Source organism: Melozone crissalis, unplaced genomic scaffold, assembly GCF_028551555.1.
Source record: "Melozone crissalis strain CALT ecotype California unplaced genomic scaffold, PUWL_Pcris_2 ptg000018l_1, whole genome shotgun sequence".
Lineage (NCBI taxonomy): Eukaryota > Metazoa > Chordata > Aves > Passeriformes > Passerellidae > Melozone > Melozone crissalis.
Genome location: NW_026535796.1, coordinates 7,924,105 through 7,947,944, shown reverse-complemented (window position 1 = coordinate 7,947,944; position 23,840 = coordinate 7,924,105). Strand labels below are relative to the sequence as shown.

General features: G+C 45.4%; 2 protein-coding genes across 2 annotated transcripts in view; both read left to right on the top strand.

Annotated features, from left to right (window-relative positions):
• PIK3C2A (phosphatidylinositol-4-phosphate 3-kinase catalytic subunit type 2 alpha) overlaps positions 1 to 4,447 on the top strand; it is a 50,260-nt gene extending 45,813 nt beyond the window's left edge. Inside the window, exons 30-33 of the mRNA XM_054275732.1 lie at positions 87 to 168; positions 580 to 689; positions 927 to 1,052; positions 1,624 to 4,447. Of these exons, the coding sequence (XP_054131707.1) occupies positions 87 to 168; positions 580 to 689; positions 927 to 1,052; positions 1,624 to 1,806 (501 nt within the window). The 3' untranslated portion in view covers positions 1,807 to 4,447. The remainder of the gene's footprint in view (positions 1 to 86; positions 169 to 579; positions 690 to 926; positions 1,053 to 1,623) is intronic.
• A 299-nt stretch (positions 4,448 to 4,746) lies between these two features.
• RPS13 (ribosomal protein S13) lies at positions 4,747 to 8,780 on the top strand. Its single transcript, XM_054275930.1, has 6 exons — positions 4,747 to 4,835; positions 5,080 to 5,128; positions 6,742 to 6,820; positions 7,692 to 7,861; positions 8,132 to 8,232; positions 8,740 to 8,780. The coding sequence occupies exons 1-6, from the start codon at positions 4,813 to 4,815 to the stop codon at positions 8,771 to 8,773; spliced, it is 456 nt and encodes a 151-aa protein (XP_054131905.1). The 5' UTR covers positions 4,747 to 4,812; the 3' UTR covers positions 8,774 to 8,780.
• The last annotated feature ends 15,060 nt before the right edge of the window (positions 8,781 to 23,840 follow it).

Genomic DNA, 23,840 nt, shown 5'->3' with positions numbered 1-23,840 from the left:
ATATGTAATTTAAATCAAATGCAAATTTTCAAGTTTTGGTGCTTTTTAATGCTTAAACTAACATGTAACGTTTCTTCCAAATTTAGTGTGATCTTGTTTATACTTTTTTCCATCCATTACTTCGTGATGACAAAGTGGAAGGAATAGATGGAATAGCCAGACCTGCAGGTAAGGGATGTTTATAAATTGAATTATATAGTTTGACACATTTACAGTGTGAATCTTTGGAATGCTTTTTACTTAACTGGAGTTTTCTCTCATTGAAAACTGCCTCACTATCTTTCCAGATGTGCCTACATACAATTTCAAGGACATGCATACCAAAAATTGCAATAATGTGTGTGATTTCTTGGGCTTGTTTATGGCTTGCCTGAATTATTCAGATTTTCACTCCAAACCTCCAAGCTGGTTCTTGCAAGAGAATGCAAAAACCCTTAAAGCCTGTAGCCTTTTACCTGTTAGAGAGCTAGAAATAAAATCAAGAACTGAACTTGGTCTAAGACTTGTATTTTTTCCCATATGTGATAAGTCAGTGTAGTAGTGATGAATATATCACAGAAGAAATAATTGTTATTTCAGATACAAGTCCATCAAGTCCTACCTCAGGCAAAGTGGGAGGAGAAGTGAAGCTATCCATATCCTACAGAAATAGCACTCTATTTGTCATGGTGATGCACATCAAAGACCTGGTAAGTGGAGATACTGCGCTCACTGCCAAAAACTTTCCATTTTCTCAATTACCATCTTGACTTAGATGGATGCAGGAATGGTGAAACTCTCTCTTTTCTTCTAAATTTTCCAACTGCCTGCTTAATTAACTGCTGCTTTTGATTAGCTTGATTGTAAAGTCTGCACACTTGAAAATAAATACACAGTTAGTTAGCCTCAAATTAGTTTTCTAACTTGTCTTGTTTCTTTGGCTGTAGGTTACAGAAGATGGTGCAGATCCAAATCCCTATGTGAAAACCTATTTACTTCCAGACACGCACAAAACATCCAAACGCAAAACCAAAATCTCCCGGAAGACGAGAAACCCAACCTTCAATGAAATGGCAAGTTAAAATTCATGTGACAACTTTCTGTAGCTTACTATAATCTCTTATTCTAAACAGTAATTAAAATATTACTGCTTTAGACTAAAAATAGTCTAAAAAATATGTGAATATGTATAAATGGAAAAGGAACTGTTTCCAAAAACTTTGTGCCCTGATTAAATATAAAGCAGAAGATCTTATAAAGATGTTATAAAGCATCTTAGTGGGTTAGTGTGCTGTTACAAGGAAGCAGAAATTCCTCAGTCTGACTCTGAGGAGTGATGTGGACAAGGTAAGGAATCTTAAACTAAAACTCCCCCTTGCCCTGGGTTCACCGACTCATGATGTGGAGAAAAATGAATTCAGAAGTCTTGGTGTGTAAATAGTACTTCAGTCATTTTAAACACCTAACATTGGGAGCAGAAAATAAGACAGGGATGTCCTTCAGCCCATTATGTGAGACGGGGATGTGCTGAATGGGCACAGTGTGTAGTTCAGACATCTGTCAGTGCCTGGGCAGGCAGAAGAAAGGGCAGTCTGGGTAATTTCTTTTGGCTAACCAGAACATTCTTGCCTTCTCACCTCCCAGCTGGTGTACAGCGGATACAGCATGGAGACCCTGAAGCAGAGGGAGCTGCAGTTAAGTGTGCTGAGTGCAGAATCGTTACGTGAGAACTTCTTCCTGGGTGGAATTACACTGCCACTGAAGGACTTCAACTTGAGCAAGGAGACTGTGAGCTGGTATCGACTGACTGCTGTGCCCTACCTGTGAACTCAGTCACACCAGAGCAGTTGTGGTCACCTGTGCTTTGTGCATCTTCCTACTTGAAGATAACCTGTACATCTGAAAGCAAGAGACTCTCCATTTCAACAGATATATTGGACCAATGTTCAGATAGCCTAATTTGGAGGATTGCAAAGAAACTGGTTTGTACCCATGTGATGTTATCAGAGCATCGTTTGGAAGCATTTGAGAGTTGTGGGTGAAGGAAGGGGTTTTTAATCCATCAGTGAAGGCGAGATGAGCAGTTTGACCATGCTGGTTGGTTGAACCATAACTCAGTCATTAGGCCTGAGGATGCAGTGCATTTTTGCTTTTAATTTGTTGTGTCATCCACGACACAATGCTGGAGAACATCAAAGAAGTTGCATATTTTAGGATTACATTCCCACTACTAATGAGACATCACAGAAACAGCAACAGGTAAACTTTTGGTGTCTGAACACACACCTGTAGAAATGAAGGTTGATGGGCTGGAAAAATTCCTTAAAAACATTTAATTCCAGATTAATGCTTCTCTGAGACTTATTGGAGTGAGTGCCAATAGTGGAAGTTGTAAATAATGGTGCCTTATAATTCAAATGCTTCTCTTTTACCTCATTTCTGGTATTTAAATGTGTATACATATTAACTTTGAGCTCCTTATACAGGGGGAACATTCTCATATTTGATACCTTGCAGGTTCTACTGGAATCCTTTTCCCAGGATGTGTTATTTACAAATAGCATCACTTATACTAATCTTCACAATTTGTTCAACTTAAAGAAGTTTTTTTTTCTACCCCATCTTCTACCCATAGTCTCCAAAAATTGAATGAAGACTGGCTGAATGTGGTACTGTAGGAAATGTACCCAGCTTCTCATGGGGATTTTTGTTGTAATTTCTAGAACTTTTCAATACTGCAGTAATTAAGTGTGGAACAGATTCAAACACTAATCCAAAGTGGCATTTGCATCTGTGCTTTCAGGGAAAGGGTGGCCTCTAATTGAAAAGCACCACTGCTGGCTGAATTGCAGGCCAGAAATTAGTTCCTATTAACAGCTTTGAGAGAGCAACTTGGCTGGGTTTTTTTTTCCTTTAGCAGTTCACAGCAATACAGTTTCTCACTCCCAGTAAGAACTAAAATACTTAATTCCAAGATTTGAATATATTGTGACAGTGGAGTGCAAATGTCACTATCTCCCATTAATACCACTGGTTACTTAATTAGGCCTTTCTGCACTACAGGTGTCACCTTTTTTGTTCACCTTATTTGGGATCTAGGATGTTCATGTTCTGTGTAAAGAAAGCTCTAAAGTTGCACACTTCTTTAGTACAAAATTGTGAAACAAACTTTTAAAGTGAAATATGCAACTATGAATGAGGACACCATACAGGGAAAGCCTTCTATCTACCCAACACTAAAAACCTATTTTATAATCCAGTTTTCCTTCCCCTGCTACTGACCAATCTCCCTTCAGTACAGAAGAGAGAAGTGAACTTGAATCTCCTGGTGCCTAAATGATTCACGGTCCAATTTCATAGGAATTATTGCAGTTCAAAAGCTAATGATACCTTGAATGTTAGAAACTGGGCCAATACTAACGGGCGCTAACAAATCCCAGTTGTAGTAGGCATCCTCTGCATATTTTTCATTTAGTATATAGCCTGTAAATAATAAACTATATAACTAACTAGATATATTTCCTGCTCACTTGATGCTTTTGAGACTTACTCCATTCCATCATTAGAATCACAAGTCACTTAAACACAGGAAAGTAGACTACTGTTTTTGTGAAACGTTCCATTGTGAAATAAAATGAAAGCAATATGGACTGCCTTTTTTGCAGTTTGCTATTAAAGCACAGTGTCTTACAGCACAAAATACAATTAAACTAAAATCATTTAAAAGTTATTTGCAGTTTTAACAGTTGTCTGGACTGAAAACAACAAAAAAAAGTATAGTACTGTATTACTGTTAGCACATGTCCTGACTTCTGATTTAATCTTCTTCATAGCTTAACTCATTTTGTGCCTTTCCCTTCCTTTTCAAAATCGTCACTGGCTGGAGCTTTTTATGGTCATGGATTTTATGTTGTATATGGGATCTGGCCTTGGCCTCTCCTCACGTGTAGAGGACCAGCACCAAGTTTGCACCTCTTTGCACTATTCTCAATTACAAAAAACCTGATTGTTGCAATAAGAATTTTACCGTGCTACATAGAAAAACCAAGATGGATGTGAAAGAGGGAAATATTTGATTGGGATGGAATATACAGTATGCTAAGTAGCTTGAAAATGTAGTTTTAACAGCTTTTTATATCTTGTTTAATGAAAAGAAAAAAACCATCTTTTATGCACCGTTTGACCTGCAGCCAGAAGTGTAATTGTCCCTCCAGACCTTGTGTTGGTATCCGAGAGCAGCAGCTTGCGCTAGGACCTCTTCCTCTACTAACCTCCAACTTTGCACTGAACTGTTTTTTACTGCCTTTGTACGACAGCTGCCTGTCTTTGGACGCATGTGCGATCTTTGGTAAACGCTCTTTCTCTATTTTTACAACTGTAGGGTTGTGTAGAACCCCCGTCACCCGCCTTAAGGCCGGGGCTGCCCCGGGGTCCGCTGTGTCCCCCTCGCCGGGCGCTCCCTGAGGGGGCACCGCGCCGGGGGGCAGCGAGAGCAGGGCGCCCTCCGTCTGTGTATCTCTGAGAACCAAATACTTTCATTAAACGATAATAAAGATGTACAATATGGCCCCGCGTGGGGCGCGTTCGCTGTGACTCCGTAACTCTCCTGTACGTACATTAAACACTATTCTGGAATAAACCCAGCGCGTGGCCGGCTCTGTGTGGGTACGGGGCGGGGCGAGAGGGGTCTGGGCGGGACGGCTGAGGGGGCGCGCTGCGGGCGCCGCTGATTGGCTGCCGCGGGCAGGGGGCGGGGCTGGGCCGGGACAGACGCTTCCTGCGGAAGCGCGCGGGCGGGGCCGTTCCTTCTGCTCGCTCCGCTCTGCCGCCATCATGGGTCGCATGCACGCTCCGGGGTGAGCCGCAGGGCCGGGCCGGGGCCGCGCCCGGGGAGCGCCCGGGCGCTGCTCTGGGGGGCCGGGGGAGCACCGCGAACCGGGCCGGGGCGGGAAGGGTGCTGCGGGAGCGCCCCGGCGCGTGCGGGGATGGCGAGGGAGGCGGGCAGCCGTGCGGACATGGCGGCGGCGCGGGGAGGGCTCGGGCCGCGGGGCCGAGTCCCTGAGCTCGGGCGCTGAGTGTGTGATGTGCTTCCTTCCGCAGAAAGGGCCTGTCCCAGTCCGCCTTGCCCTACCGGCGCAGCGTGCCCACGGTGAGTGCCTTACCCAGAGCCATCCCCAGAACCTTCTCCAGAGCCTTTACCGCCCCCCGCGCGCTCCGGGACCCACAGCGCAGCTCGCAGGGCCTATGGAGGGAAAGCAAACGAGATCTGTAGTGTTTGCCGTCATCACTTTCAAATTGTGGCCTGTGTAAATGCTTCCTTGGCATGTGATGGAGTAAGCTTCCCGGAGAGGTCTCTCTCTGTGGAGGCATTCAAACCCAACCTCGATGCAATCCTGTGTAATCTGCTGTAGATGACCCTGCGCTGGAGAGGGGTGGCATTTGATGATCTCCAGAAGTCCCTTAGCCCTGAAAATTCCGTGGTTCTGAGATGATCCTTAGTATAATGAGGAAACAAGTGTCTTTTCCTAGCCAGATGGTTCGTTTGACAAAGAAGTCTCTTTTCGTTTTCTATTTAAGTATTTTTTCAGATACTTCGAGTCTGTAGGCTGGTAATTCCTGGAGATTAAATAATTGTCTTTGCACTCGAGTTTGCAGTTGTGGAATAAATCGATTGCCTTCAAAAATACTTAAAACCAGTTTGGTGGTCAGGGGACTAAAAGAGGTAGTTCTGGTGTGCTCTTAGTTTTTTTAAGGTACTTCCAATTAAAAAGGCTTTCTCTGTCCCCTTTGCAAGATCATTTCTTGGAGGATCTCTTTGTTGGCAGAAAGAACAACTTGTGATGCATGTGGAAAAGCATGGAGTAAAAACCAGTGAAATGGGAGCATAAACACAAAATCTGTAATTAAATAGATACAATTAAAAGTAATGTCATATGAAGCTGCTTGAAGTCCTACTGATGGTTAAACAGTTCAATAACAATTAGGATGAACAAATACTATATTGATGTTTTTAAAATTCTGTGGGGATTTTTTGCTTAGTTTTATTTAAATTCTGTCTTAAATGGTGATCTTTAGAGCACTTCCATGTTTATTTTTGCTGTGCTTTTCTATTTCATACTGTGATAGTAATAAAAAGTTCAAAATAAACCAAGAACTTCTGTAGCTCATAGCAAGTCAGGATAACGTGACTTGTTGATGTTGTTTCCTTATTAATAATCATGGAAGCAGTGGCTTTACCTGTACTGTTTAACTTAAAATTAATAGAAAAGGCACAGTCCTATCTTGGTAGGTTCCTTTAATTAATTAGTGTTCTTTAAGTCTGATTTTTCACTTCTCTCTGTAGTTACTTTACTGAGAGGTGGCTAAATGGGTCTCAATTTTGTATTTGTCAAAGGACCTAGGTGAAGAATTCCTTCCCAAGGACAGTGATTTTTTTTTGTCTGTAACATTGGATTTGTGCTTCTGGTGTGGCAGTTAAAGTGAAATGATGATAAAGCAGTTGGTTGGAGGCTTTATGGAGTTTTTTAAGTGGAGACTCATCTTTACCTCTGCCTTCCCTCATGACATTTCAGTAGCACTATAGGTTTATTATATGCTAAAAACTTCTGTATCATTAAAAGTGCAATTTCAGTTCTTGATTGTTTTTTCTGGCATTACAAAGGATCTCTTTCTACCATTTATTAAAAGTTTTCCTGTAGCTTGCCTCTGTATTAAGCAGTTGTTAAACACTTTGGCTTTTTTTTTTTTCCTAATTTTCTTTAGTGGCTGAAACTTACTTCTGATGATGTAAAGGAACAGATCTACAAGTTGGCTAAAAAGGGCTTGACTCCCTCCCAGATTGGTAAGGATTATAAACCACTTCTGAATGGGGACAGACCCACATTTTTCTGATTGTGATATTGTAATTGCTCCTTCAACCTGTAGTAAATAAGGTGCTAAGAGAACACAACATTTCTGGTGTGCCTGCCTTCACTGTGGGTACCAGTGAGAGTCCTGGGATAATACCCTGCCACTGGGACATTGTGTGTGTTCTTACAGGGAAGCATATTTGCTGAAGCAGTGGGTTGTTTCTGGTTTTTTTCCAAGTGGAAGAGTTGAAGCATCTGTTTCATGTTATAGCCTGTCCTTAGGAATGGCCACCAATAGGTGTTATAGGAAGCTTGGTGTGCCCAGTTTCCTGCAGGAAATTTTCCAGTACCAGGAGCCCTGTGGGGTTTACTGAGCCAGGACTGCAGCTGCACCATGGACTGGTTCTGGGGTTTGAACCCTTCCAGAGCTGAAGTGTTTGCATGACACAGGCCATGAGCTGTGTATGCAGTGTAAGTAGGTGCTGTGTAAGTGAATGGTTTTTATTATTGTAACCCTGAAAGCAATATTAATTCCTTCTAGAGGGATCCATAGAATGATTTAATAAGTTGCTTTAATGACTCCTTTTGAAAATTTACCAGTAGTATTGACAAAGATGAGCACCTCACTTACCTAAGCATGATGGGACAGTCAGTTGTCTTTCAAGTGTTCCCGGATAAAGTGTTTCACCTTCTGTAAGCTGTATTTTGCTCACTCATTGTCTGCCATTTCTTCAGTTGCCATTAGAAAGGTTTTTAACTTGGAGAAGATCTTGTTTTGGATAGTTTGTAACTGTAAGGTCAGTTTCACAAGATTGTTGGTGTATGTTTCTTCTTTTCAGTGTAAGATGTACGTGTTTGTTTCAGGTGTGATCCTGAGGGATTCCCACGGTGTTGCCCAGGTTCGCTTTGTTACTGGCAACAAGATTCTGAGAATCCTGAAGTCCAAGGGCCTGGCCCCAGACCTCCCAGAGGATCTTTATCACCTGATCAAGAAAGCAGTTGCTGTTCGCAAGCATCTTGAGAGAAACAGAAAGGTGGGTGCTCCTTCAGTTGGATAACTCAGTGTTTGTGATGTTAAATTACACAGGAGTTTGTCTGCAGCTTGACAAAGCAAAGGCTCCTTGTGTGATGTTAGCCCCCCTTTGAGTAAACTCCTGAGGCTGGGGAGGCATTTTGAGCAAGAAAAATGGAAGTTTTTTAGCAGTAGCTGTGGATTATTTGCTCTACTGAAACTCATCTGAATTGTGTCCTGAGAAGTCCAAGTGGTTCTGGTGCTGGGGTTGCAATGTAACTTTGTTTCCCAGGACAAAGACGCCAAGTTCCGCCTGATTCTGATCGAGAGCAGGATCCACAGGCTGGCTCGCTACTACAAAACCAAGAGAGTGCTGCCACCCAACTGGAAGTAGTAAGTGTTCTCCTGCATTCCTCTTGGCACTGAGGACTGCAAGGTCTTGTAAACTGTGCTGGGGCTGTTACTCAGAGGGTGAGGAGTGCGTTGTGATAGGTGGGTATCACATACCAGGCAGCAGAGAACAAATATTTTCATAAATAGTAACTGAAAAATCCATGAAACTTACACCTGGGTTAAATGACAAAGAAGAGTAACCTGTACCTTTTCTCTAGGAGAGGTAACCACCATAGAATTCCCAGAGATGTTAGGATTAGCCTCCAAGGAGACTCAAGTGCAGCTAGCCCAGTCTTGAAATATATGGGTTTGTGCTGTCACCCTAGGATTTTTATTGTAAAAGGAAGAGTGAAATCTTAGGTCATAAAAAAATTTAAATAGTGATTTAGCTGCTGGTAGTAGTTAACTGATAGTTAAATCTTTTAACTGAAGTGTTGTTTTTGATAACTAGTTTGAAAAACTGCCTCTGCAATTCATATTTCTCTTTTTTCTCTCCTCTCTTTTTAGTGAATCATCGACAGCTTCTGCCCTGGTCGCATAAGAGCTGATAAGAATAACTGAATTGAAAGAATAAATTTTCGTTACCTGACTGTGTTGTCTCTAAGTGCTTGGTGTGTTAAAAGCTTCTGCTTGTTTTAGGAAGCTGCACGTGAACAGGGCGTTTTCCAGGTGGAGCAGGCATGTGGCTGTGGTTTCCATATTGCTGTCCTGCAGTATCAATTCTGGGTCATGCTTATTGCAGTGCTGCACCAGCTAGATGTTGGTGTCTGTGCTTAAGCTGATTTGGATTTTTATTATCTGAGAGCCTCAAGTTAGTGAAGTGTCCTGTTCATTCACTGCAGATGTGTTTTACTCATCTGGGGCTGTGCCTCTGGTGTCCTGCAGAACTGGGGAGAAAGCAGTGACAGCAGGAAGATGTAGAAATACAGAAATTGCAGAAGGGCTTATGTAGGTGAGGGGTTAAAACAAAACAGGAGAGGTTAATTAATTAATCACAGGTCATGTGGAGCTGTTGCTTGTACAGAGAGCTTAGGCAGACTTCAGCCAGTTCCTGGCAGTAACCTGCTGTCATTTTTAAGTAATTTTAAGAGTAATCTTTGGGTAATTGTGGACAGCAGTTTTAGCTGCTCTCAGATGTTGTGTCTTTACTGAAATGGTTTTCCCTAAACCCTCAGAGCAGGAGCTATTGGATGGTCATTGTTGCCAGTGTTGTGTCTTCAGATTTCTGATAGCTCTACCTGAAGTTATTTTTCTGCTGAAGAAACATGGAAAACATGAAAACATTCAGAAAAAAATCTGTCCTTTTCTAGGAGAAAATTATAAATGGAGTTACTCTGAGTTGCTTTTAAGTGTGGGTGGATTACTTGACTTTCATCACCTTGAGAAGTTTGAGTAAATTGATCCAAGCCATGTCATTTTTGTACAGTGTAGTAGCTACTTCCTAGATCATAACTAGCAGGACCTGGATTTCACAGAAAAACGGGACTCCCCTGGCAAATGGCGCAGCTAAATACAGACCTGTGATCGGGAGGCAGGTGCAGCATTCCAGCCGCGCCCCGAAGTGCTGTCTCTGTCTGTCCGAGTCCCTCCATGCGAGCAGCCGGGGACGCGCTGCCCTCGCTCCGTGCCGAGCGCTGTGTGCAGGTGCGGGCCGCGGCCGCGCGGGGGCGCCCGCAGCCGGCAGCGCTGCAGCTCCGCGGGCCGAGCAGCGCCGCCTGCGGGGCCGCTCCCGGGCCGGGAACAGCCAGGATTTTCGAGCTGCCAGCTGCTCCGGCCGCTCTGCGAGCTTGCTGCAGCTCAAGGTGTTTTCCTGAGGATGGAGGAAGAGGCGTGCACCATATCTCTTGTTGAGGAATGGTAATGGTGTTGCAACTGTACTGTTCTATTCGGGGTTCTACTGCTTATGTTGCTAAAGATTCTATACTTCCTGTAAATCATACAGGCTGTTTTAGGTAAATTGTCCTCAGTGAGATTAATCATAAAATCAGTATGGCCTGTATTGATTTGCCATTAAAGATTACCCAGTTCTAACCCCCTGCCTTGGGCAGGGACACCTCAGAGGCCCATCCAGTCTGGTCTTGAGCACTTCCAGGGATGGGGCAGCCAGAACCTCCCTGGGGAGGCTGTTCCAATGCCTCACCACTCTCACAGCAAAGAATTTGTTCCTAATACCTAACCTAAAATCCCCCCGTGTCTTTGGACCCAACTCCTGACAAAGTATCTGTTTCCAGCTTCCCTGGAGTCCCCTTCGGTACAGGAAGGCTGCTGTGAGGTTTGCTCACAGACTCTTCTCCAGACTAAAAAACCCCAACCCTCCCATCATGTCTTCATAGGGGAGCTGCTCCAGTCCTCTTCACCAGCTTCATGGCCTCCTCTGGATCTGCTCCAATAGTTCCACATTCATTTTTCCTTGGGGACCCCAGGGCTGGATGCAGTGCTCCAGCTGGGGTCTCACTGGAGCAGAGCAGAGGGCCAGAATCCCCTGCCTTGACTTTCTGGTGGTGTTGCAGCTCAGGAATTGTCCATCCCTTACCCTTAGGATTGCCATAGCCACAGCAGGAGCTGGGCTCACTTGCCCCAGGGCTGTCTGCTCAGCAGCTGCTGTGGGAGCAGTGGGGCCAAGCTCTGGCAGGGGTAAATCCCCCCTGGAACCTGTGAAAATCAGCAATGTGTCGGAGGGATGTGCTCCAGGAGGAGAAGGGAAGCATCAGGTGAGTTCATCATTTGTGCTGCAGGACTGTGAAACTCTCGGGTAGTCTGCTGACTGTTCTGCCATGTTCTGAGCACCAGGACTGCCCAGGCAGCTCAGGACTGGTGATCCAGCTGCCCAGGAGAGTTAGTGGAGTCTGCCACTCTGTGTACAGGTACAGTAACTTCTCTTGTCTGGAGAGATGTGGTAGTGGGGATAAACCCAGACATGCATATAGTTGCTCAAAATGGATTTTTTTAAGGGCTAGCACAAACGGTCTTCCCTCTCCCTGAGCACTATGGGTGTTCTCAGGCTTTGGGTCCCACTGCTCTCTTGCTTTCTCCTGTCACTGTCACATGCCATTATGGCTTCCCTTGCCTTGATTTATTGGTTTGCCTTATTCCCAGCAGCAATGTACAAATTTCCAGCATTGCTTTTTTTCCAGTGGCAATTTTTGCTCTCCCAGCTGGTACAAATCTGAACAATGATTATTTTTTTTTCCTATCCCAGTGTGAGCTTTTCCCTGCTTTTTGCTGGAGCACAAATCAGAAAGGAGCTCTCAGCCTCTGTCACTTCCAGAGGAGCAGCCCCCTTTCTTGCAAATCAGTCAAGGCAATTTTCTTCCTTTCCTTTAGGTAACCTGAGTTTTGCCCACCCTGATTTGGGTCAGCTAGGGCAGTGCTCAAATGGATGAACACAGCTTCATGTTTTCTTCACTCCAGCCTGGAATGGTAAGTCCAGAAAGGTCTTTGGTTGAATCAATACATGCCATGTGCAGTTTCTACCTCTATTTCTAGGAAAGCATTTCAAAGGTGACTGTTAAGTATGAAAAGGATTAACCTTGACAGGGATTTAAGGGAATGCTTTGATTCAGTCATGGCCAGAGGACTCTCTTAGTGCTAGGTATCTCTTTATTCTGAAGGCTTTGGTGGTGTGTGACTGGTTCTCTTGTGGAGGCAAACAAGCCATCTTTTACCCCTGAATTTTTCTGATTGACAGTTTCTATTTACAAGTACCTCTGAAAAAAAAAAAACCTTAGTAATTTATTTCAAGTAAGGAGACTTGAACACCAGTTACTCTGCTGTTAAGTCATTGCCACTGCTGGAAACCATTTCTTTAGCTGAAAAGGACAAAAAAAGTCAAGGTTTTTGCAGTCAAGCTACAGCAGTGACAATCAAAAAAGGCAGGAAATTATGTGGATTTATAAAGGTAGAGCTGCAAGTATGTGTTGCTTTGTTTTTTCTTAAAAACAATTTGTTTCCAGTTGCATTTTCTGCCGCTGTGCATTTTAATTTTCAGCTCAAAAAATCATTGCTTGCAAGTTAATACCAAAGAGCAGAGTGAATGAAAAGTGCACCGTGGTTTTTTGGGATTGATGCTGTGTGTGCCCCTTTCTCCCACTGTTTTCAGTGTCACTTACAGACCATGAAACGCAGTGTAGTTAAAAAGCACCTCACGTGTTTCTCGGGGCTCACGGGCCGGTTTCTTTCCCTGTCCCCATTTAAATAAGGAGCAGTAGAGCCTCTGGAATTCACCAAAGGCAGGTCCGGTGCACGCCGGGCTCTGGGGTAGCTGGAGATTCTGGCTTAGGCTAATGCTGCTTCACGTTCATGCGGTTGTTTTGTTCTCCTTTCAATGCCGGGATCAAACTCGTGAAAAAATGCGGCTGTTGCTGGGAAGTCCCTTCAATAACTCGGCACATTTACATGACAATGGGTGGCTGTGCCCTGGTAACCTCCCTCCTTGGCCAGCGCATATCTTGGCAGCAGAAAATGCCTCCACAGTGCTTGCTGCTGATGGTGTGTCCGTGAATGTCCTTTTCTTGCTTCCAAGGATTTTTGGACATAGTTGCAGTTGGAGAAATATAAATATATTTATTTATGTTATATTTATCCAGTTGGATAAATATGAATATTAAAAGAAGGCTTCTCTGTTTTTCTCTCCCCCCTCTCCTGCCCACTTTCAGGATAAATTTTACCTCTATTTGGGGATGTGTAACCTTTGTAATGAACAGTGGTGCTGATCAGTGGGAGTGCTTCCCTCTGGCCTCAGGATTTATTAGCGGTGTTACCCAGCACAGATGCAGCCACAACTGGAGCTGAATCGATAAGGAAGGATAATGACAATGGGATGTGAGGCTAAACTACATATTGTACAGTGTGCTACAGAAGGACTGGCAGCCCCTTTCTGGAGGCTCCCTCGGTGTTTGGGGCAAAGGAAGTGAAGCTCAGCCCCTAGCCCTGAGCTGAAATACTGGGTGGCAGGTAATTATGTCGGCTGTGCCTGAGGCTAGAGGTGTTCCTACATTAAAAGATCACCTGAGTTTGCTAGTGACTGCTGGTTTTACAGACTGATATTTTATTCCCTTTGAGGCTACTCACTCAAGACCCCTTTTCAGGTCAGAATTCTCCTTCTTCAGAGCCAGGAAGGGGCTTTCAAGTTTAGTGCAGCTGTCAGGGATCAATCTCTTTTACTGCTCCTTCAAGTTCTTTCTGATGCAGATGAATAATTTCCGCAGATCCCGGGTCCTGTGTTATTCCGAGCGGGAAGAGGGTGACTGGTGTTTTGAACTGTAGAAGCTGTTGACTGACTGGGTGAAGAAACCAGTGACAGCCATTAAAAATTAATCAGGTTAAATGAACTTGGGAAGGATCTGAATCTAAGGGGAGCAGTTCTGATGGTGAAGGCATTTGAGATTTGCAAGGAAGGGGATGGAAATCTCTTTCAGTACATTATATTTTAGTGGACATGGGGGCACACTGAAAGCTGTTGTGAAATACAGGCTATAAAAGAAATTGTTTCCTCATAAGGTCTTTTTTCCTGCTGCTTTGTTGTTACAGAAAAACATATAGCATCTTCCCTTTTTTTCTTCTTTTTTTTTTTTTTTTTTTTGTAAGTCCATCCCATCTTGCTCAGCACAGCAGTGCTGGCCTTGGCAAAACTAGGACTATAAATTGATAAATTCTCAGAAACTGCTGATGGAGCAATATCTATTATATTGGGTATTCCATTTACACCTCAAACTCATGCTACAGATTACTCCTAACACATCACTTAGGTAGTTGTTCCACATAAGTTTCTTCAGCAGTAGATTCAGGTCTGGATTCTCTTTTAGTTTTGTATTCTGTTATTTTCAATATTGTATCTGGCAAGCAATACAAGGATAATATTTTAAAATGGTATTTAGCTAGTCTCAATCAAGCTAGGATCTCAAAACCATATATGATTAAAAAATAAAGCCCTTACTAACAAACAACATTCCGGTAATGTGCAAGGAGGTGACGGTTTCAGTGGTCCCAAATTCTTTGTGTGTTGGGTAATGACCAGGGAATAGTCAGTTTCTGGAGAGTGTTTAGTTTTCTGGAATTCACCAAAGGTGAGTGTTGCAAATGTGATGCTGCAGAAACACCATTTCACTGATGTCCAGCTCTTATGTAGTAGTTCTGACCCAAAATTTCAGAGGTTTGTGTGAAAATAAAGTAGACATCTCCCAGCTTTGCAGGGTGACAAAGGCACAAAGCAGTGAAAGGGTTTGCTTGGGGCAGCAGGAGAGCTTGGCACCAGCTCCGAGGTCCTGGGTCCCAGTCTGGTGTCCTACCAGTGATAGTGGCACTTTAACCAGAGCTGGGTGTTTATATGTAAATGGCCTGTGTGGGCAGTGGTGCAGAGCAGAGCTTGGAGGCAGCTCACAGAGGCTTTTGGGACACAGAGCGTGGCACTGACTCCTGGCACAGGATCCCAGAGTGTGGCTCCTGGTGGGCAGCAGTGGGCAGTTACAATAATCCCTCTTGGCACTGATGGAGGTACAAGGCTTAGAGTGGAGGGAACCATTCCCCAACCTCTTCCTGCCCAGGGTGGGGAGTGGGCTGGACCTTCCTTCCTTAAAGGAGCACCAGGGAAATGGAGCTAGCTTTGTCTCTGAGATTTGTCTACCTGGTTGTGCTCTTGGGCGCATAACTCAATTCTTCTGTCAGCTCAAAGCAGATCGTGATCTGGTCTCCTGCTGTTAGTTTGCCTTTCTATGTCTGGCAAATTTGGATGTAGGGAAGGAGGACATAAAAAGCAGGAAAATTAGGGAGCTTGGCCCTGTTGCACAGTTGAGACACTGTCACTTCTTAGATTTGAAACTTCTTCGCTTACAAGTTCTGTGGCAAATTCCTGCACAATATTCACCTCAATTAGGCTTTCAAATATACAGGATTTTCCTCACAGGTAAATTCTATGCTTCAGTGATCTCTGGAAACTTTGTCTCCTCTTCTTAACAAAGATCAGTCTCTTCTGCAGCTCTTTAATAAAACTCTGAGAGCTGCAAATCAGCCAAGTAAAAAATTCTGTTTCATGGAATGATTCCTGTCAGCCTTGTTTCTGATTCAGAGATCCAACTAATAGGGTTAAATCGGAGCAGTTTAATGGAACAATGTTATTTAAGCAAAGCAATCATGTCCTGCTGCAGCATTGTTTGGTATTAAACAGCAATTAGATTTGTCTGCCCAACAGAATTGCAAAGCTCCTGTGAAAGCAGCTGTAATCGGAAATGTCACACTGCAGATACCAGTGATAGATATGGCCTAACAAAACACAGGCTTTGGCTGCAGCTCCTCACATTGATGGGTAATCCCATGGCATGCAGCAGTTCAGGACTGTTTATGTAGCTTGCAGTTTGGGTTGGGATGATTCCTTCCACTGTGCTCTCCAAACTTGTGTTTTTCTCTCCATTGTGCCTCAGACAGCCTGGTTAAACTGGAGCAGGTTCTGCCCCCTCACTTGCTCTGTGGTGAAGGTCAAGTGAAATGGCATTTGGGATGGGGAACCTGAGGTTTACCCAGCAGTGCTGGATATAACAGCACATGCACTGAACTCCACTCTGATGTCTTTGCTCACTGTGGAAGCACAAGGAACTGAGCAGCAGTTTTGGAAAGCAGCAGAGGTGGGTCATGCAAGAGCCAGCACCGACAGGAAAACAGATGTGCTGATTTAGAGGGGTGTTCCACAGACACTTCACTGGATTTGGTTCAGCAGGCTGCATGGGAACTTCCACAAGGGACATTTTGTGGATTGCACAAATCTCTATCTCCCAGACTCTTGCAAATTTGCAAGAATTTTTGCTTAAAAACACCCCTAGAACAGGTTGAATGTGTGTCAGCCAGTGCTAAAAAGCAGAACTTTTATTAGGCACAATACTCTAAGTAATAAGCCTTCCTATAAGCATCCTAACTTTTAATCCTTAAACATTTGTGTTAGAAGTGTAATAAAGCTGTATTAGCATCAGGCTACAGAGTAGGTACAAGCACATGATGTGGGTAAAAGAGCTGGTCATGGGTGTATTTTTAGTCTTTGTATTTCCTCTCCTGTGAGCTGAGATTGTAGGAAATTGCCCCTTGCTCTGTATTTTCCTGGGAAGATACAGCTGCTGTGAATGTTAAGGTGTGGTTGTCCTGGAGGTCTGCAGCAGCGGCATTGCTATGTGTTTTTACGGCCACAAAAACCAGCAATAGACCATGGAAGAGATTGTGCTGGGTATTTATTTCAAACAGTGAGGTTTTTTTCTGCTCCCTAGTCCCTGTGTACTCCTGCACTTATCAAAGCACTAAAACTCATCAGGGAGTGTGTTCAAATGCCTGGAGTCCTGATGTGTGTTATTTGTAACTTTCTCTGATCAGTGACATTTAGATGTAGCTGGGGTTGTCTGAATGCTGTCTCTTCTATCACTTCCACTCCAAAAATGGTGTATCCTGGTGATCTGCTAGAGATTCCCCACTTCCATGGCAGGAAAAAGTGCCAAGCCTCATTTGTGTTCATTTAGGCTTCAACTTGCTTTAGGGACGAGGATCTCAGGCAGAACAATGACTCTGTATCTGTGCACTGTGGATATATTCCCTGTTCATCAGGTGTGTGGCTGTTTCCTGTTATCTGGTCTCTTTCCCTCTCCTGCCACGGGCACTTTTGGCATCACTGTTTGCCACCACCCAGAGAAGGGGACCCAGAAGTTCTCTCAGTGGCAGTGTAGGGTGCAGTACATGCAGTGTTGATGTAGAAGCCTGCTGCTGCTGGAATTGCAATCCAGTCTGGAGCTGCAGGTGCAGATGTGACCCCAGGATGGAGGTGGAGCAGGAAGGGGAGGCAGAAGAGGATGCCAGCAGCACGTGTGTCTGTTAAATATAGAGGGTCAGCTGTGCCTGGCAGCTGGCTCAGGGCAGCACAGCAGTGAGTGGGTGTGTGGGTCACACAGCTCACACCATGCTGGGGGAGGCTTGGCACTTCAGCAGCTTGGTGCCACCAACCCAGCAAATCTGGGAAACTGTGTGTGAGATGGGTTGGTGTGGCCCTGGTAGCAGGAGGCTGCTGCCACCAATGCCTTTTCTGGGAGACTCTCTTCCCCTCCCTGCTCTGTGACCCACATAGGTTTGGGTGAAAAGGGGGACAGCCAAGAGAAAGAAGCTTTGGCACAGAGATATTGCCTAGCATGGATACATGGATACAGCCCAAGCAGCCAGTGAGGGGCAAGTCAAACAGAAAATTAGGATAATTAGTTTTATATGTGGCAGTGTTGTAGTTCCTCGCAGAGGGACCCCAAACTTCTTAGAAGAGTGGTTTTTTCCCTTTTAATTATTGTTCACATGTTTCTTCCCTCAGTCTTGAGTTAATCTGAGCGCTTTTCATAGGTTAATCTGCCTCTTTACCCTTGAGGGTAATTGAGCAGTCATTGGGTTTGCATTTTTTTTTTTCTCTTTATCTTTCAAATGTCTGTAAGCCATTGTCTTTTTTTAATTAATTAAACCCCCCCTATAGTTCTTTTACTGTTCAAATTTGCCACAAAAGCAAGATTCAAATTGCACCATTCTCTGTGGAGAATGATGAGTGTGTTATATAGGGGTGCAGTTCCTGTTCTTGATGTAATAACTCTGGTAACAAAGACACCTTTCTTCAGGGTACCTTCCTTCAATTACCCTTTTATTTTTCTTTCTTTGCTAATGTTAATAATTCAGTATGTGGAAGCCAAGTCTTAAAGGGAGATCAATGCTTTGTGTCCCGACATCTTGAATTTCAGTTCCTTTGGTAAATGCAGTCCCTGGTGTGTGTTTGGGCTCTAACCCTGGAGCATTACGCCAGGAGAGGACAGTGCTGTGAGTCAAGGCCTCAGAGCAGTTTGTCTTCACCTTTTAGAATTGTTTATCCAATCCCCTGGGCAAGCCTTTTACTACTGCACTGTATTTTATAGTGCCTGCTTTTCCTGTTAAGTAAGGAGTACTTAGGGAAGGCAAGGGGAGCACTGGGTTTTGCACAACAGTAATTACTTCAGGCTTCAATACCAGGGACCTTTTGACCTAATGCCACTCAGGCTGATTCTGTCATGTTTAATCCCTCATGCCCCATGTCCCTGAGAGCCTGCAGAGGTGTCCTGTTCTTTGCCCTGAGCCAAAGAGCTTCTGAGACACATAAACAATGTCTTAAAGGTAAAATTCATGTGCTGTTTCACTTCAAATTTTGCACTGGAGCCTTCAGGAATTGCTCTCAAGCTTTGAGGAGAAACTATGCTTTTGTTGGGAGGCTGTGATGGCTGGTGGTTAAAGCCTGAGAAAGGCTGAGATTATGGATTGTTTCTCTTCTGTTCCTGCCCTGCAGATTTACCCAGAGCTGGTTGGTAATTGCTGAGCCTTTGGAATCAGTTTTACATTTTGGCTACATGTTTTTGTTTCCTCAGGGCTGGCTCTGCCCAAATAGCACAATTTACTCATTGTTTAGTTTTCAGACTGAATGCTCCGTGCAGGTGTGGGTAGCCAGTGGCTTCTTTTCTGGTTGTTAAAATCAGGCAGTTTTGTTAGCCACTGTTTTTTGTTTCTTCATAAATTCTGGGTGTGGAAGTACAGGCACAAACAAGCAGAGTGTTAATTAAGAGTCTTTTTGGGCCTTATTACTTAGTTTGTCCTTGGATTGGCCCACTCTTAATTACTACCCGGTTACTATTGCTATTATTCTTGTTTAATGAGATAATCCAAATAATCTCATTTCAGTTTCACAGATCATTAGATCCAACACACTTATTAATAAGGCATTTGTGAGCTCTTTATGTCCACTCAGCTGTTTTCAGTCCTTCTCTTATCCTCTATGATGGAAGGAAGGGATGTGCTGAACATTTTGTAGCTGGATATGTTTCCTCAAAGTATTAGCACTTGCCTCTATATGTTGTTTGAACAGCTGCTTCTTTTTGTTAACTGCAGCAATAAAAATGTGGAACATCTTGGACAGAGGTGTGACTGTGCCAGCGAGGAGTGGCTCTGGCAAAGGGGGAGCTGCTGCCTCTTCTCTCCTGCCAGGAAGGGTCACCTTTGCCAGCCAGGCAGGAAGGGGCAGCAGGTGCGGGGCTGCTCCGCTCCGCTGGCACAGGGTGACAGCGAGCAGGGCCGGTCCGTGCCAGCTTCCCAGTGACAGCCAAAGGCCAGGAGGCACTGGGGGGATGGACCATCTCGTTCATTGCTGCCCGATCTTTCCAGCAGCACACTCACCCTGCAGCCAATTACCTGTTCTTCAGGTGTCCCCAGGGCACAGTGCCAGCCACAGAAGCGTGTCCCCAGCCACAGAGGCACATCCCCAGCCCCGCTGGCTGTTTGTGAGCCCCTCTCTGGTGACATGTGCCCCGGAGCAGGGCATGTGGGTCAGGTGTGCCTGCTGGGATGGCAGGGTAGGTGTGCCCTCGGCTGAAGCACTGGGGGTGTCCTGTTACCCTGTGCATCTCCCACTGACACTGATACCCACACCCGCCCTCTAAGGCTGTGCCTCAAATGGAGCCTTTGCTTAGGGCTCAGAGAGGGGATATCTGTGCTTGGATATCTGTTTGCTTGCCAGGACCATGGTATTTACAACAGTGACAATTCTCTAAAGAATTGAAATGAACAGGTGTGTGTGGCTGTGCTTTTGTGCCAACAAAGGAAAAACCCCAGTTTTTGCACACACACTTGACTAAAATGCACACTTCAGTGCTTTGGGTAGAGTGAACCTCTGGCTCTGGAGAATGTGAGCTCTCCTGGTCATGTCAGTGACTTTGTCTCAGGGGTTCACAACCAGGCACACATTGCTGACTCAGAACAGTGATCCAGCAGAGAAATAGCAAAAGGAAAAGGGTTAAAATAATCAACCTTGTTTCGTTGTTGCTGTCTGAGCAGTTGAAGTTCCACCTATTCTGTGAGACTCTCCTCCCTGCTGTGTCACCCACGTGTGCCTGTGACAGAGATGGAAGGAGAGCTGCTAGAAAGGACTGGGGCTGGAGGCCCCATCTGTGTGTGGCACACAGGCCACGGCCCATGGTTCTGTTAAGCCTGGAATTTGCTGTAAAGGCAAGCTCTGAAGGCTGCTGCTCTGAGCAGTTGATGATTCCTCAGTGCCCAGTGAAGCTGTTCTTTGCAGGAGGGAGGGTTCCACCTGCTCCACTCATGGTCACCGTGGGCCTGCCTACACCCCTGCACGGCTGGGAAGTCCAGCCAGGCCACTGCCTTAGCCTGTGCTCACATGCAGAAGTCTTTAGCCTGATTAAGCGTTAACTCTTTGTAAGGAAAATGTGCCTTGAGGCTGCAGTGGGGATAACCCAGGCTGGGGATTTCTCATGTGATCCCAGCCCTGCTTAAGCAGGATTTAGCAGTCTCCTCCTCAAAGCCCTCTTCCTATCCCTCTGTCCTTCTCTGGGTGTCAGCAGGGTGCTGAGCTGGACTGAGAGACAATACAGTTTGAGAAGGAAAAAAAAAAAACAAATCATAAAGCAGGTGGGGGGGGTTATTTGGTTGATTTTAAAAAAGAAATTCAAAGTCTTTTCTCTGATCTGTTTTCTCACATTGCTGCACAAACAGCTCTGCCAGGAAGCGGAGCAAAGGCAGGAGCAGCCTCTGCCTCAAAAGCGACAGAGATTGCATAAGGATTGTTTGTGTGTCTGGTGGCAGGGCCAGCCACAACGCTGAGCTAATGCCATCTGTGTGGGTGCTGCGGGGCTGTCACCGGGGCCGTGCGGGGCTGTCACCGGGGCTGTGCCAGGGCTGCTGGCTGTGGGACTGTCACCAGGGCCCTGCGGGGTTGTCACCGGGGCCATGCCAGGGCAGCTGGTTCTGGGGCTGTCACCAGGGCCATGTGGGGCTGTCACCAGGGTTGTGCCAGGGCAGCTGGCTGTGGGGCTGTGCCAGGACCATGCCGGGGCTGTGCCAGGACCATGCCAAGGCAGCTGACTGTGGGGGTGTCACCAGGGCCCTGCGGGGCTGTCACCAGGGCCGTGCCAGGGCCGCTGTCTGTGGGGCTGTGCCTGGGCTGTCACCAGGGCTGTGCCAGGGCCGCTGGCTGCAGTGCTGTCACCAGGGCCATGCCAGGCCGGCTGGTACAGGGCTGTCACCGGGGCTGTCACCAGGGCCTTGCCAGGGCGACTGGCTGTGGGGCTGTCACCAGGGCCATGTCAGGGCCGCTGGCTGTGGGGCTGTCACCAGGGCCATGCCAGGCCGGCTGGCTGCAGGGCTGTCCCCAGGGCCACGCCAGTGTCCCCCAGTGCCGCTGCCCGGCACAACAGTGCTGTGTGCCAGCACTGCTGAGCGCACTGGGCCAGCCACCTGTGCTCACTGCAGTCTGAGCAGAGCTGCTGGCTCTCCTTACGTACCCTTGGAGAGCAGGGAATGAGCTTAGGGATGGATAATCCAGACTAACTCTACAGTGAAAACAAGTGCCTTACCTCACATATCACCCACGTCTCTCCTGCCTTCCCAAACCTCCGGCTCCCCGTCCTTCAGCAGCAGTCGATATTCCCCTGGCACAGACTAGAGCAGGGAAAATTAATTGTGCTGTAATGACAACTCCCCTCTCAGAACCTGGCCTTCTGCTCGGTGTAAATGAAGGGCAATCTGTGGCCTATCAACAGACTGTTTCCTTTGGGGAAACAGCCTCACACTTCTCAGATTTTCCATTACACTACTGACTGTTGGCATCTTTTTCTACCTCAAGATCTGCTACATTGCTGCAAAGGATTTTTTTCTCTTTAATTAATTTCTTTCAGCTCTGTCAGGATAGAGGGTAATTAAATGCTTCAGTATCTTGTCATAAAAATGCCACTTTTCAGAGGAATTGTCTTAATGAGCCTGTTTTTCAGTATAGCAGAGGCTCATCTATTAGTCCAGTGTATATTTTTAGAGCATGGCATTAGCCAGAAAAGCCCATTAGATCCTTATACAAGTGGCTGAATCAGCAAACTGTATCTGCTGCTATTCTGTCAAAGCAATAACGTTAACATTATCAAAGTGATTAAAAGCCATTCATTCATTTTGCATCTGGGTTGACAAGTTCATTCCTGCAGAGGCGCACAGTGAGAAGCTGGGAGAAAGGAAAACTAAGAGCTCATCATCTCCCTCAACCTGAAGATCTACCAGTGTGTGACAGATGCAATCAAAACATGACAATTGAGTGGAACACCGGACGCCTGTGTTCTGTCACACGGTGGGTTGTCACTGACAAAGCAAAATCAGCCTTAGCCTGGGACCCTTTTTAAGGATTTGCATCTTTCTGTGGCAAAAAAAAAGCTCTGTGTGCTGGAACAGGGCAGGGCTTCCACCACAGAAACCCTTGTCCTTCAGCTTGGGTCATCCTCATGGAGTTTCAGAGCAATAGGGGGCTGCTGGTCTTTCCTCTGGGCTTGTTGCAGGTGTGTTGGGCTTCCCTGGATCTCCCCCTCAGGAGCCAGGAGGGCTGGCTACTCCAGCTGCAGTTCTTGGCCTTGGCAGGGCTGTTTGTCCAGTGTTTATCCAGAGAGCAGAAGCAATGGGAGGATGAACAAGTGTTGGCATCACTGTCATGACCTTTCTGCTAAAGCTGAGTAGACAAAAACTTTGATTCCTGGGGACTGCCTGGGGAAGCTGCTCAATTAACTTGCTTGCAAAGGGTGTAGCATATCCAAATCCTTCCCATGGAGAGGGCACAATCCAGTGGTAAAGGGCATGAGAGCTGCAAGAGCAGAGCCTGAGGCCGAATTGAGCTTTTGGCCTGACTGAGAGATTTGCATAAAGAGGCCTCTGGTTTCTGCTAACAAATATAAAGCAGCTTTGAGTTCTGCAGGTCAAATGGTGCATCCAGGAAGGAAAAGGGCAAGAAGAAGACGGGCAAGCTGTCACTTGGTAAAAATCCACCACCTGCTTCCATTAATGATCCCTACTCAGCTCTGGTTAGTACCTGAATGTGCTGCATTGCATTAAAAAGCAAACCAGTGAGTTATCACACTGGGGTACATAGGTGTTTTTTCCCACATTGTGGATTGTCTAAATTCTGCTGATGTCAGTGTGACCCTTTATTAGGGATTCTTTGTAATGTCACAAGCCTGTTGTGGCCAAGTGTCACTAACACTGTCTGTTTCAAAAGAGTGTTTTGTGATTGCACCTGTATCACTATGAGTGTCAGACTTGTGTGCTCTGTGTGCTTTTGCTTGCCTGTCCAGGGGATATTTGCCTTTTTGATGGTTAGTGTTCATGCTACACACAAATTAGTCTTTCCTACCATTGTGAAGAAAACCAACTTTTGTTTTCATTTTTTAATCTGCAAATAATTGAAAAGTAGCAAATCTGATGGTTGATGCTTATCCAGGGGAGAATTCCTCCAGTATCAGTGATATTCCTGCAGTATCAGTGATTCCCCCAGGGCATCAGTGATATTCTCAGAGCCATGAAAATGAAAAAAATCCATTAGAACTCTGGATGATTTAGGCACTTTACTTATCAAATTGAACAGCAGTTTTGGTTTCCCTTTCCCATTTCTAGGCAACTTTGTAGTCACTTGGTCTCCTGCTCATTGAATTCGTGCCTTCATCGTACTCTTCAATTCGAGAAAATGAATGTATTTAGCAGTTTGTCTGCATAACCTGCCAAGATGAACATGCCTGGAAACAGTAACTTTTTCGTAAATGGTGAAT

What these genes read in the sequence shown, in the direction of transcription:
- RPS13 (XM_054275930.1), top strand. Translation starts at nt 4,813, where the DNA reads ATGGGTCGCATGCACGCTCCGGG. An exon ending in GGTCGCATGCACGCTCCGGG is followed by an intron (nt 4,836 to 5,079) that starts GTGAGCCGCAGG and finishes TTCCTTCCGCAG; the next exon opens with AAAGGGCCTGTCCCAGTCCG. An exon ending in CTTGACTCCCTCCCAGATTG is followed by an intron (nt 6,821 to 7,691) that starts GTAAGGATTATA and finishes TGTTTGTTTCAG; the next exon opens with GTGTGATCCTGAGGGATTCC.